At 30.2% G+C, this 14,521-nt stretch overlaps 2 protein-coding genes and 2 pseudogenes across 9 annotated transcripts; 2 read left to right on the top strand and 2 right to left on the bottom strand.

Moving 5' to 3' along the window:
• Positions 1–14,521, top strand: part of LOC149887157 (uncharacterized) — a 563,485-nt pseudogene that overhangs the window by 89,895 nt on the left and 459,069 nt on the right.
• Positions 2–4,181, top strand: LOC149887173 (uncharacterized). Of its 7 annotated transcripts, none has more exons than XM_090090295.1 (3): positions 2–165; positions 1,492–1,552; positions 2,211–3,779. In XM_090090295.1, the coding sequence occupies exons 2-3, from the start codon at positions 1,492–1,494 to the stop codon at positions 2,540–2,542; spliced, it is 393 nt and encodes a 130-aa protein (XP_089946421.1). In that variant the 5' UTR covers positions 2–165; the 3' UTR covers positions 2,543–3,779. The 7 variants fall into 7 exon arrangements, with proteins under 7 accessions (XP_089946421.1, XP_089946415.1, XP_089946419.1 ...); XM_090090289.1 differs by having other exon boundaries at positions 17–165; positions 2,896–3,779; XM_090090293.1 differs by having other exon boundaries at positions 24–165; positions 3,689–4,181.
• LOC149887172 (uncharacterized) lies at positions 5,371–9,038 on the bottom strand. The gene is made up of 6 exons (XM_090090639.1): positions 8,050–9,038; positions 7,927–7,977; positions 7,678–7,747; positions 6,582–7,337; positions 6,396–6,494; positions 5,371–5,893 (listed from the first exon to the last, which is right to left on the bottom strand). The coding sequence occupies exons 1-6, from the start codon at positions 8,215–8,217 to the stop codon at positions 5,850–5,852; spliced, it is 1,188 nt and encodes a 395-aa protein (XP_089946765.1). The 5' UTR covers positions 8,218–9,038; the 3' UTR covers positions 5,371–5,849.
• On the bottom strand, positions 9,187–13,301 carry LOC149887171 (uncharacterized; annotated as a pseudogene). Its single transcript, XR_016453405.1, has 2 exons — positions 12,950–13,301; positions 9,187–11,781 (listed from the first exon to the last, which is right to left on the bottom strand). The product of XR_016453405.1 is annotated as an uncharacterized LOC149887171 (transcript).

The following is a 14,521-nucleotide window of genomic DNA, read 5'->3' as shown; positions in this document are numbered from 1 at the left end:
AGCTTAATAGCGCGCTCATCGAAGCGTACTCTTTATTTGTGCTTCCATCGCAACGCGCAACTCGCAAACGCCATGAATAATTAATAAGTTTAAACTTTCCAAGGGTATATGATTGCCAAGATCGTATTCAGAAGCAAGATTCACTGAAAGGTCTAAGAAGCCAAGGTAAGAAAAATACATTTTTAAGCAACTTAACTTTAGATTTCTTTTCAAAAAAAGAAACCTTGTCTATGTTTTAAAAATAAGCGTTTAAACTCCTACAAATAAGTGTTAAATTTAAACTTTTCATTAACGGTAAACAGGCTTTGACGTGCAAGACCCTGATTACATTTAACTAGAGATTTGAAAATTAAACAATAAAAAAACAGACGTCTTCATTTACGCATAATTAACCTTACTGAAAAGTCAAAATGTATTTTTTAAGCTTTAGAAGTTTAAACGCGAATTTTTTCTATTTAAATTAGACTTAATGGTTTTGAAATTTTTACAGCGCGTTTTCATTTTTAAGATCAAATACTTTGTAATGTGAATTTTTCAAAGGGAAAACATTTTTAAAAAATTTTAGATATAAAAAATACTTGATAAACAAGAATCCAAAATTAAATTTAATCTATTAAATAATATTTTTACAAAAAGAAAAAAAAAAAAAAAAAAATTCTGAGATGCAATTTTAAAACGGTTTAAATATGGTTGAAAATTCTTTTTTTTTGCCCTTAGAACTCTAAGATTTAAGATCAAATCCAAAAGCTATCCTATAACCAAAACCCATTTCTTACCCATAATTTTTGTGTCCCTTACCCCAGAACCAATCCCATACCACTAAACCTATCCAATACCCCGTATACCCAAACCATTTCTAAAAGCTTATCATCCCTAAAAAGTACCCCCTTAACCTTTTACTAAGTACATTTTTTTAGTTTTTACAACCACCTTCAGTTAAACACAGTTTCACCAACCTGTGAGTCTTTTTAGAAATTTCTTGTTTAAATATAAAAACTTTTGTACAATAAAATAGCGCATGCGTGCTACGTATATAACCATTGTTTGTGCTCAAGTCGTTTCTTCAAACGACATAAAATAGAAACTGAATAACATGCGCACCACTGTTACGCGCAACAGCGCACGCTTGATTAACCAAGGACGCTCAAAGATTAAGCCAGTACCTGCAGCTATGAAGCGAAAAGCGTTCAAGCGAAGCATTACGAAATAATTTAAAAGTATTTTGAGTAAGTTACTTAGGTAGACTCATTTGCAAAGAAGCCTCCAAAGATAGCAAAAGGTACATGGTAAATTTTTTTATGGAGCAAATCAAATAACAAACCATAATAAACATTAAATCAATACAAGAAATTGTTGAATGATTAAAATGATGATTAAAATGATGATTAAACTCGAGCATCTATTGATTACTTTATGATAAATGGCTCACGTTTTTGCAAAATGGCTGTTTAATTATAATTTTATTTGCATTTACCTTTTTTTCATCACCAGATGAGATCTATCGCAGCTTTCCTCCTTTTGGTGGCTGTCACCAACGCAAAAACTCTGCACGGTAAGCGTTTTTTTTTTTTTTATTCTTTTCTTTCATTTACATAATCATTTTTGATGCTGATCATGTTGATCATCTTGTAAAGAAAGCAACATGCTTCCTAACTTATGCATTGCACATGCGCTTATAAAATGGTTTAAAAAAAGGAAAGAGAAATAGAATTAAAAATTTGAGAAAAAAGCTAAAAAAAGCTAAAAAAAGCTAAAAAAAAGTTCAAACAAGATGTTGCTGCTTTGCTTGCAAGATATATTTGAAATACTTTTTTATTTTATACGAGAATTTTTCATGATTTATTTTTATGGCATCAGTCTTAAATGTTAGATAATGTAGAAGTGTTGTGGTAGTTAGAATTACTTAGAATGTAATTCAAGTGTTTTAATCAACACAGCACAATAACTGTTATACGTTAATGTTTTGTAATTTGTACGCAACGCTGTTGTAGTTGTCGTGAATCTGTACCTTGTCCATACATCAGTTCACTTGTGGTGTTCTCTTAATCCGGCAACTTTAAAAAAAGCGCAACGAATCAAAATTTAAATACAAACAAAATTACTTTTTTCCTTAACTTACTGATTATTTGAAATTTCGTCGACAATACTACAATAGCGTTTCCAAAACTGACTTTATATGACTTGACGGTTCTTTCATCCTTCTTTTACAGAGGGTGCAAAGAAGAGGACGCCACAAAGTTGTGATTATGGTTGCCCAGCAGTTTGTTTCCCAGCCTGTCTACCTACATGTTGTGCACCCCCACCTCCACCCCCTCCTCCTCCACCATATATAATTCAAGGACCACCTGGGTCTGAAGGCCCACCAGGAGGACAGGGACCAATGGGACCACCAGGACTTCCTGGTCCACCCGGTCCTCCAGGCCCACAAGGACCTAATGGACCTCAAGGCCCACAAGGTTCCCCAGCTTGCCCTCCTATTTGCAGTAGTGGATGCCCTGCCTATTGTCCAATAAACTGCTGTCCACCAATTGGTAGACGTTAAGAACTTACTGACGAAACAAGGCGACCGTACTATTTATTTTACGGATCATAAAAGGAAACACTTTTATTGTCAATATGTAAATATAGGTTTTATAAGCATACCACAATCTTTTTTCTTGTCTGTAACATCATTTCCCTATATTTGTTATATGTTCGCACAAGAATTCTTTGAAACTTTTATTTATTTGTTAATTAAATCCAACTTTAAACATAAACCCATGAACTTCATTACTGTTACATATTTCTACTTGGAATGAGAATCTATCAAGTTGAAAAACTTTAAAACCAGCATCTATTTCAAATGGCTTCATTGAATACTGGAAACACGGTAAATATATCCTTATTATTTTATAGAATCTCTAAGAAAGAGAAGCCCACAGGCTTGCTTTGGTGACTGCCCAGCTGTTTGTGCACCAGCTTGCTTACCAATTTGTTGTGTACCACCACCTCCACCACCTCCACCTCCACCACCACCTCCACCACCTCCACCACCACCACCACCACCACCACCACTTCCCCTACCAGGAAATCCAGGACCCCCAGGCCGACCAGGACCTCCAGGAGGACCAGGGCCAATGGGACCACCAGGACCTCCAGGACCTCCAGGGCCACCAGGAAATCCAGGACAAGGAGGACTACCTGGTCTACCAGCACCACCACCCCCACCATGCCCACCAATTTGTCCCGTTCAATGCATTCCAACCTGCCCACAATACTGTTGTCCAGCCAAGAAGAAGTAAAGATAAAAACGTCTTTTGACACTTGTTTTTTTACAAGTGGCCAAGATTGTTCACTACAGCGAGGACATTTACACCACACTAAATTTTAATCACAATAAAAAAAAAAAAAAAAGATGTAAATAACACGAAAAATATAATAAATTCATTCACAATATTGTTATTTATTAAAAACACTTTTCTTTTTGTACATAGTAAAAGTTGTTAACAGATTATACTAGGCTAGACCAGATGTTTTAGAACGTAAGCTTAGAAGAAAGGAGTTCTTTCAATTTAGATTTTCAAATTTTTTTGTTAATTTTTTTGCACAGACGCATGATTGAATGATTTTTCACACATGCATGATATTGAAAGATATTATCAACGTTTTTTATGACGTTGAGCATGAAAATGATCTTTTGTTTTTTTAGAAACTTTATCAAAGAGAAGTGCTCAAGCATGTGGTTATAGTTGTCCTGCTATCTGTGCCCCAGCATGTTCTCCAATTTGCTGTGCTGCACCCCCACCACCTCCACCCCCACCACCACCACCACCTCCACCACCACCACCACCACCACCAGTAGCAATTCCAGGAAATCCAGGACCACCAGGGCGTCCAGGACCTCCAGGATTCCCAGGACCAATGGGACCACCTGGACCCCCAGGACCACCAGGACCACCAGGATATCCAGGACAAGGAGGACTCCCTGGACAACCTGCACCACCACCACCACCATGCCCACCAATCTGCCCAGTACAGTGTGTGCCATATTGCCCACAGTATTGTTGCCCATTGAAAAAGTAATGTGGACAAGTATATACGGAGTCCGCTTTCAATGAAGAAAGTATGATTCTAAGTAAATAAAAATATGTAAATAAATTAGTTTTATTTTAAAACTATGAAAAAATTTTACAGCTCAGAAACGCTTCGTTTATAAAATAGCTTAATTCAAGTTATAAAGTAAAATATAAATAAATTCGTAAAAATGCTAAAGACACCAAACTCTATTTTAACCGAATTTCTGCATAATAAAAATAAACTTTATATATGAACTAATAGCAACATTAGTTAAAGACTCTAAAAAGTATATTATCTTGTGCCCTGTGTAGAGATTTTCAAATACAGTTAAAACTAAATTTCAAATACAGTTAAAACTTGCTCCTGGCTGGCCATAATTTAATTTAAAGATAAGGTTCTTAATAATCCGTTTAACGCCAGCCATCTTTGACTACCTTAAAGTATGCTAAGATTGTTCTACGTGTTTCATTGATGCAACTGCAGGATAAATTACAAGACAATTGCACTATTTTCAAACATTTTTCATCAAACAATATTAAACATTCGGAATTTTGAATTTCAAAATTAGGATTCTTGCAAGCTCAGTTATGATACCGCATATTTTAATGATTCCAAAACACAGAGTTGGTTTTGGATGGAATTAGCCAAACAAATAATTATTGTGATTAAATTGTTCATACAAGAATTTGGGAACATAGTAAACTATAGCTAATTCACTCTTATTCTGTTTTAGTTAACTAAGAACCGTGCTATACTAAGGGCCGTGCTACTTGAAGACTTTTGTTTTAGTACTAACAATAAAAAAAATTATTAAGCGGTGTTTTTAATGCTTCAGGCATCACCCTTACAAAAAAACCCAGTGAACTTCCAGTGAAAAATTGTTCCAAAACCCAGCGAACTTCCAGTGATCTTTTCCAGCGAACTTCCAGTGATCTTGTTCCAAAACCCAGTGAACTCCCAGTGAACTTTTCTAGTGAACTTCCAGTGATCTTTAAAGATCACTGGAAGTTCACTAGAAAAGCTTTCATAGCTAATTAGCTATGAATTCATAGCTAATTAGTTATGAATTCATAGCTAATTAGCTATGAAAATTAACTTTCATGTTTATATATAAAAAATGGAAGTTTAGCGAATTCGCTGGAATTTTATTTTTTAGGATATATACTTTTTAAAACGTTCATAAACATTTTAAATATTTAAAACCGTGAAGCGCGAAATAAGACAAATTAAGCATAGGAAAAAAAAAAGTTTAATATAACATTTATTTAAAAATATCGATATTTAGAATAAAAATACAATGTATAAATAATAAACTACCTTAAGTATGAATACAAATTTTCATAAATCAAATTTTTTTCTATTTTAACCATTTAAACAAACAAAACAGAAAATCAGTTGTATTTTTATTTTTTTGTTTTGATAGAGATTTAAATCATAAAACATAATCTACAAAAAAATTTAATAAAGCATAATCATTTTGCATAAGCTTACACGAGCTTGTTTGAAAAACTTTGAAAAAAAATTGAATAAAAAAAATGTCTCATTAGTCGAGAACCAAAAGGCCGTACGTACATTTTTTGTTTTCGAATAAATGCAATTTGTTTATTTTTCCTGATAATTTATCTAAACTTTTTAAAATTTTATTTATTAGTATATTTTAGTATATTTTGAGGCGAAAAAAATCATGAGTTTAGCGGTGTGTTCGTTCTCTACAGACAAGTAATCAAAACAAAAACAAACAAAAAAAAGAAAAGAAAATCGTAAGTTCGTGAGTACGTTCGTAAGTATGTCTTTTAAATTGTGCTTGACGCATTCTTTTCCGTTTGGGACTTCGGAGCTAAAAAATGATACAATATATAAAGGACATATATAATAATTATATAAAAACATATATAAAATAAACAGTAAAATAGTAAGCAAACTTAAAATAGTATAACATGTATAAACATAATTAACTTTAAAAACCAAGGATAAATTATAAAAACAAAAACATATGTATATTTAAAAATCGATAATTACTTTAAAATAAAAAAATTTGATTGGTGACACTGAAACATAAACCTGGCCTTACTATTAGAGATTATACGGTAATCAAAATAATTAATACTAAAAAAATATACTAAATCAATAATAATAATTACAAGATTAAAATAAAAAAATAAAAAATCAGACGATAGTCACAAGCTAGTTGAAATTAAAAAATCCTATTATTTATTGTTTTTCTATAAAATAAAATTAAGGCATAGTAGTCCTAACAAAATTTTGTTATTTATAAAAGATGAAAACTAGTGATATAATTATAATTAAATACGAAAAGTAATACAATTAAAATATAATACCTGCTTTAAAATAAGCTCTGCGCTCGTCATTAATTTTTTCACAGAGCGCAACACTGACATCATTTTTCGAAAAATTCGGAAACTTGGATATTGTAAGTTCTGTAAAAATTGCAGATAAACAATTTCTCGAATTGAATTGATTATGGAATTCCAGAGTATAAGTGTTAAAATTTAATAATTTTTTACCTGTTATTAAATGCAACACAGCTGGATCAAGGCCAACTTTTTTTGAAACAGAAAACTTTGAAGAGCCTTTTTTTCCTGATAGCGAAGCACTCACCAACTTATTTCTTTCATAAAAATGGCCTAATAACTGTTTGACCAGCTTTTTTCCTGTTGGTGCTGTTAAGACTCTATTAGGAATTATGTTTTCAGTGACTTCTTTGTCACTGCATATATAATCTGTTGGTTGTGTTGTATGGGAAACTAATGAATGTGCTGGTACTTGTTCTGATAGTTGTGAATGGATTGATAGTGGAAGTTGTGAATTTGTTAGCGATGTTGGTTGTGAATGCAACAATGGTGGTGGCATTTGTGGAACAGAATATAGTTGTGCTGGTAGTGAAAAAGGTGGAGAAGGCATTTGAAATGAATTTGAAGTCGATTGAATGTTTTCTGATTGAAGTCGATTGAACTCAATTGAATTGAACAAATTTTCATGAAACGAATTATGATTGTTAAGAAAAAGTGAGGAATCAGGATGATCATTAATGGAGTCATTAGTTGAAAAAGACTGGAATTGTTTGGGTTGGGATTGGGTTGAGAAAGGAGGAGTTGTTGGTAATGTTTGTGATAAAAGAGGTTGTACTTGTGAATTTGTTGGTTGTAAATATAATGGAGATGGTTTTGAATGGGTTGTTGGTGGTTGGGAAAACAACATTTTTGCCTTCTTTCTTGGCAACTCTTCGCTTAAGTCACCTTCTTCTGCTTTGCTAACAAGCCCTAAAAGTGAAATAAAATCCATACATTTAAAAACATAGGGCATTATAAAACTGAGGGTATTTTAAACAGAGGGTTTTATAAAACAGAAAAGTTGAACATTTAAATTTACTGAATGGTCACAAGCAGTGAATGTCTAAAAGAAAAATGAAGTACACTAGAAATAGTCATAAAACATCTGATAAAGTAAATCGCAAATGTTTAGCTGTTATAATTCCATTTAAAATTTTTAAAACATTTTATAATACAATTCTTATTATTGTAAAAAAAAGAAATAGAATTGCCGAAATTGATCTCAGCTATGCCAGTATTTTATTTGGAATACAAATGACTGTTTACTTACTTTCTATTTTTTTGTACAATGTTGTTAGCTTCTTAGCAAAATCTTCTTTTAATGCTATAGTATGAGTATTCTAGGTATTGTAAAAATATATGACACAAAACTATATTTTATGAATAAACAGGATAGGTTAATCAACTTTTGTTTATGCCTAATGTCTGCTTTTCCAAAATTGTATGATTTTGATGAGTTTCCATTTTGGAAGAGTTAAAGCCATTTTTATAAATGAAACTATTAGCAGAATAAACTTACCAACAATAACTCCATTTGCTGAACTGTTATATATTCAACTCTAACAGAACCCTTAAAAGTAAACAAAGTTTTATCCAGAGTTTGAACTGATCTTGTTCAAAGTAAATTTTATAATATATAAACCTCAATTTCACTTGTTATGTTTAGCAATTTCTTATCTTTTTTTTTCTTGAGAAGTGAGCCCTTTTTCAATAATGCTTCTTCTAAACTGTCTAAATATAATAATATAATTACTATTTCATAAATGTTAAATATATCTTTAAAAACAGATGTTTGTAATACATCAAACATAAAAGACTACTAACGATGTCATTATATGAAATATCTTAAATGCTGGAAACATACGCAATTGAAATAATTAACAACTTTAAATATAAAATTTCAAAAGAAACTTAAAACATTTTCAAATTTGAAGCTTACCAACCACACATATAACTTTACCCTTCTCAATGGGGCCTTCATCTCAATTAGTAAGTTTTGTGTATCTTATATCACCCTCTTTGTTATTTACAAGAAAAGCCCTGTTAAGTACAGATGTATCCCATTCAACAGAGACAGTTCCGTTGCGAGACCATTGTACAACAGCAAACTTAGACATTATGAATACTAAGACTTAAATAAATTTAAAGATTACAAATAAATACATAATTTTGAAAAAATTTTGAAGTAAATTATAAGTTGCTATTAAATCTAATACCTCATTAGCAATGTATAGTTATAGATCTGTATTACATAAATTTATAGATGTATATTAATAAGACTTTAAGTATTTAAAAATTGTAACAACAAATAAGCAGTTAAATATATTGTAACCGATATTGCAACGGTCTAGGGAGACAGTAGATCAAATGAAAATTATCCAATTTTAACCAGTACCATGCTTCTGAAATTTTTTTTTTGTTAATTCACCTCCTCAAGGCTGAGAAGGCCACTGCAGATGAAGAGGCTACTTAATTGTGGTTATAACCCTCTCTCAACTCTATAACTCCAAAACACAAACCTTGATGAACAAGGCCGCTGCATGAAGAAACAAGTTGAGCGCGGTATTACCAGGGACATGGTGGGGATCGAACGTGGAACCTCTCGCTTATAAAGCGAGCGCTCTACCACAACACCACTACCGCTTAAAATAACAACACTCTAATTGTTGCTGTGTAGGAAAGTGAATAAAATGACCTAGGTAACCCTAAAAAAAAAAAACAGTAACCCAGTAGTTATAGAAAATGTAAATATTAACTTTATAAAATAAAAAAACAATTCTAAAGAAAAACAATATTTTTAAACCAGAAGTTTTTACAAAATTGACAAGCCAACATAAACTGTTGAAGGTTACATGTAATTTTTTATCACAAATATAAAATGCAACAGTTCACCTAAAAAAAATAACAATTCACCAAAAAAAAATTACAGTTCACCAAAAAAAATTACAGTTAACAAAAAAAAATTACAGTTAACAAAAAAAAATTGCAGTTTACCAAAAAAAGAACAGTTCACCAAAAAAAAATTATGTAAACAGCTCACAAAAAAAATTTTCAATGTTACAAACAAATCATCATGCAAAGATAAAAAGCAATAATAATACAAATAATAATATTATGCAAAGAATAATTATAGAAGAGTTAAAAAGGGCATAAATCAGGAATACTAACAACACAATCTTCAACCAAAAAAGCTTTTTGTATAATTTGCTCTGCAAAAATTATAGATAGACATTCTGCATAAGTATACATAAAAATATGCTTAGCTGCTTTCGGACTTGTTTTTAAAAATTTAACACAAGCAAAAACATTCATCTCAAAAATAAAGAAATATTCAATACTACAAAATGATCCACAAGTAAGTTTAACAAGTGAGTCACAATGACGAACATTCTTATGACGAATATGGTAAATGTTTTTGGCAATAGAAACTTTGTAATATTTTTGAATTTCAAAAATATGCTTACCTAAATAATGCTCAAAAAACAGTTTCTCACAATAAGGAATATTATAATTACAGCCTTTATCTAAGACTTTAATTGAGCCAATAATAACTCCTTTAAAATTAAAATTATAAGAAAATAACATGTCATCCAAAAAGTCAATGCAATCTTCGTCTATAATATTAGAATGAGAAGCTTGAATGTTACATGTAGTTAAATATGAAAATCGATCTATTACTTGAGTAGATATATCTTGAGTACCATTTAAAAGAGATAAAATAATGCCATTAAAATTTTCAAACTGATGACAAGAATAAGATAATAAAGGCCCCCATAGACGAGCACATGAGGGAAGATGAAGTAATTGGTGCACATTATAAGACATATTCTCTCTACCATACAAACTTGGAAATTCATAAACAAATCTATTAATTAATAATGTGGCTTCATTAACAACACTTTCAGATAATACCTTATTATTTAACATAAAAACAACATTAGATAAAAGAATAAAATGATCAAAAAACTTCGGAAGCAAAATATCACATAAAATAACAGGACCATAAAAAACTAAAAAATTAAAAAACTCAACACCTTTCCAATGCTTTATGCAACTTAATGATCGTGGAGTCCGCCTTATATTGCTTGGCACACTAATTACAGATAACCGATTATTTATAACAGTACAGTGTCTACGAATAGAAAAAATAGAACCAGAATAACAACTATCAAACCATAAAGAAAGCATAGCTTTCATAACACCAAGCTCTATACAGTGCAGATTATCAACAACTGTTCCATTTACACAATCGAAATTAGGCAATCTTACTAATGGTGAAATATCTAAAAACCCTTCAACCACATTAACACAAAAAAAATCTATTGCTTCTACAATTCATACTAACATCAGAAAATGGATAAGTCATACAAGACCCCCTGCCTTTTGGAACTCTTTCCCCTCTAGAAGAACACCAATGGCAACCATTATAACCATTAAATTGCCTGCGACAAAAAACCAGAGCTCTTGCAATTGTATCACATGAAAAAATAGATACATGAAAAAAAACACGAACATTATTAGATAAGAGTATACCATTAGTGGATAGGTTAGTAAAAATATCAACAAAAGGAGATAAAAATAATTGTATATTTGGTTTTTTAAAACCCGACCAGAGACCAAAAAACAAAATATTAGTAATTTGCAATGAATATGGAAAACTATGAATTGATGCTAGCAAAGGCCACAAGGACCACTTTGATGATTTGAAAATGGGAACTCCATCAGTATTAACAACAAGTCTAATTGTTGCTTGCCCATTTTCTTCAAGATCTGCTAAATGTGCCCAATTGTTATCGCAAGTATTTTTAAGCTGTTTGTTTATGTTTAAAATATGAAAAAAATTGCATTTCTTATGAAGATAGGATGATGTAAAATATTTCAAACATTTTGTACACTGCTTATTAAGACTTAAAGCAACTTCACAAACATCACAAAAAAAAACTTTTTCATATAACTCTTTTTCCTTCTTAAAAAACTTCAAAAACAAATATTTAGATGTAGGCAAAACACTGTGTGACAATAAAATAGTTAAGAGAGTTAACAACGCCTCTAAGGCTTCGTAGGACAAATTAAAGCGCAAAACAAAAGTCATTATGCATAAACATGCATTAGAGACATTTATCTTTGAGCCAGGATACAGAGGTGGACTCTCTGAACTTTCATTTTCATCAAACTCATCATTGATTGTTTCATTTTTTGGTTCATCTAAGTCAGATAAATGATCCATAAATTCATCGTCAATAGAATCATTGTCATCAGAGGTGCTCTCATTCTGTTGTTGAGCACAGTTAACTTTTGACATCCTCCAACGTGTTGTTCTTGGAATACTTACTTCGCCTGATTGCCATTTCTTGTAGCGACCAATTCTAGGCATCTAAAATAAAAGAGACAAGCAGGCAAAATTAAACTTTAGTTAACCAAGATTAACATCAGAAAGAGAACAAGAGAAACTATTGTACTTAACCTAATTGTGCTTAAATAACAATGATGCTTATTTAACAGCTAGTTCTTTAGTATATACAATACAAACTATACTTTTATTTGATGAAAATTTTTTTATCAGGTGTATGATGTATATATAAATATCAAATGCATATATATGTTAAATAAAGGTGTTTAAGAGGTATAAAATTTTATAATTATTCAGAAAATTTAATATTCTTTTGAAAATTATAAAACTTACAAAATATCTATTCTGATGAGTCTTAATTGATGAAATTTTCTGATGAGTCTTAATTGATGAAATTTTCTGATGTCTTAATTTATGAAACACAGTGAAAATGAAACAAGTTTGATAAATGATTTTTACTAATTTATTATTGCTATGTTCTTTTAAGAACATTGAGCCCTCTATTTTAAGAATACATTTAAAATTATTTGGATATATACGTGTATATATATATGTATGTATGTATATATATATATATATATATATATATATATATATATATATATATATATATATATATATATATATATATATATATATATATATATATATATGTATGTATGTATTTGACATATTTTTGAAAAACTTTTTTTTTGAAATTATAAGGACCCCTTAAAATATTTTTTATTCCAAAAAAATTTTAAACCTAGTGTTTTTGTATTAGATAGAACACATTTAGGGGATTAGGGGATAGAACACATTTAGGGGATTACATATATGTGTGTGTGTGTGTGTGTGTGTGTGTGTGTGTGTGTGTGTGTGTGTGTGTGTGTGTGTGTGTGTGTGTATTAGGGTGTCCCAAAAACAGCATTTTTGAAAATAATTTGTTCCCACCCCCTAAATTTACATACATACATACATATATATATATATATATATATATATATATATATATATATATATATATATATATATATATATATATATATATATATATATATATATATATATATATATATATATATGTAAATCAATCATTATCTATTATGTTCAATAATCTACAATAAAGAAATTTATAATAATAAATTTTTGTGAAATTATAAAGTTGAATATGTATTCGCTTTAATTAAAATGAACATACTGAACAACATACCTGTGGTTTTGGAAATTGAGTAGAACTTAAAATAATAGAAACTGAAACTGTGGATATAAAAAAACAACGTTTACTTTATTACAGAAATTGGAAAAAAATTTTCAAGATGTTATATCTGTCAAATTTCAAAAAAGTTATGTTAGCAAAAGTTATATCAATATTAAGTTATGAAACCCGCGGCGTTTTCGATTATTGAAAATCAGCGCTAAATTTCCACTAAGGTTTTAGATCACTGGAAATAAAATGACGTTTTTCGTTAAACTTCCAGTGAACTTCCAGCGAAGTCGTAAAATTTGCGGAAAACCCAGCGAACTCGGTGAATTTCCAGTGATCTTTTACATTTCCAGTGAACTTTCAATGGAAGTTCGCTGGGTTTTTTTGTAAGGGCAGTTCCTTAAAGCGTTCATGATATTTTTACATTAAAAAAACCTTTAGAATAAGCGGTAAACACTATTTTTTTTACCTGTGGTTGGTTTACGTGTTCCGGTATTTCATAATAAGTCAATTACCAATATGCCTGCGAGATTTTTCAGAGCACTACATCCTTAAGTCTATGGTATTTTGTCGAAAACTTAAATGAAACTTTACCAAACTAAGAATTATCATGAGTTTGAGAACATCAATAATACTTCTATGCTTTTTTACTTTTTAGAATAGGAAGTGGGTGAGGGGTGCTCATGAAATTTTCCGGCTGTGAAAAAATTTTGTAATAATATACAATTTAATAACTATGTTAATCTATGGTGTCTGATTAAAACTATAACGTTTTAAAATACTTCACTATCCAAAACAACTTTTTTTATACTGACGATATACTCAGCTGGTTGGTGACGTTTAATGAGATGGTGAACTTTAAATAGTAGTAACATTCTAAAACTTAATTTGTACAACTTATAAATACCTTTTGATCTCTTTCCATTGTGGACACTTGGTAACTTCATCCTAGACTAGCCTTTGAAAAAATTCTTTTTTAGCCTGTTCAATTATGTTGCCCCTAAGCGTCGGTATTTAAGTTTTCCATTAATAACAATTAGCAGCGATTTAAGTACAAAATTTCTATATAAGTTTTAAAGATAAATCAAATTATCTGAAGTTTATTAGAAAAGACCTCTTTATACCTTTAAAACAGCAAAAATTTATGGCCTTACATGTTTCTATTCATTTTAAGCATTTGTGTATTGAAATAAAAAGTCTTAAAATGCATTTTTTAACAAGAAATAACAAGACTTTGATTCACCTTGAAATTTTTAAGTATTTTTCAAAAAAATCAAGAAACATTGAAGATGTGAATAAGGTTTTCTTGATTTTTCAAGAAATATCAAGACAAGAATAAAAAAGGCTTAAAACTAGTCTTAAAATAATTTATTTTACACCGATGCTTAAATTGGCTCAGTCGTCTGTTAAATTTAAATGGAAATAACAACTGTTCAACTAATAAAATCGTGGTTTGCAATCACATGGTACAAACGCGGGAAATATACAAAAATAAACAAATCGAAAACAAAATGATAGACAAAAAAAAATCCTTACACAATTATAATTTTTGACTCCTTTAGAAGTTTTTTTTTTATT

The sequence above is a fragment of the Hydra viridissima genome, unplaced genomic scaffold (genome assembly GCF_058129835.1).
Source record: "Hydra viridissima isolate aposymbiotic clone 2 unplaced genomic scaffold, HvirCarnegie_v1 scaffold_6, whole genome shotgun sequence".
NCBI classification, from domain to species: Eukaryota; Metazoa; Cnidaria; class Hydrozoa; order Anthoathecata; family Hydridae; genus Hydra; species Hydra viridissima.
The sequence above is the reverse complement of the archived record's forward strand: the minus strand, read 5'-3'. Positions and strand labels throughout refer to the sequence as shown.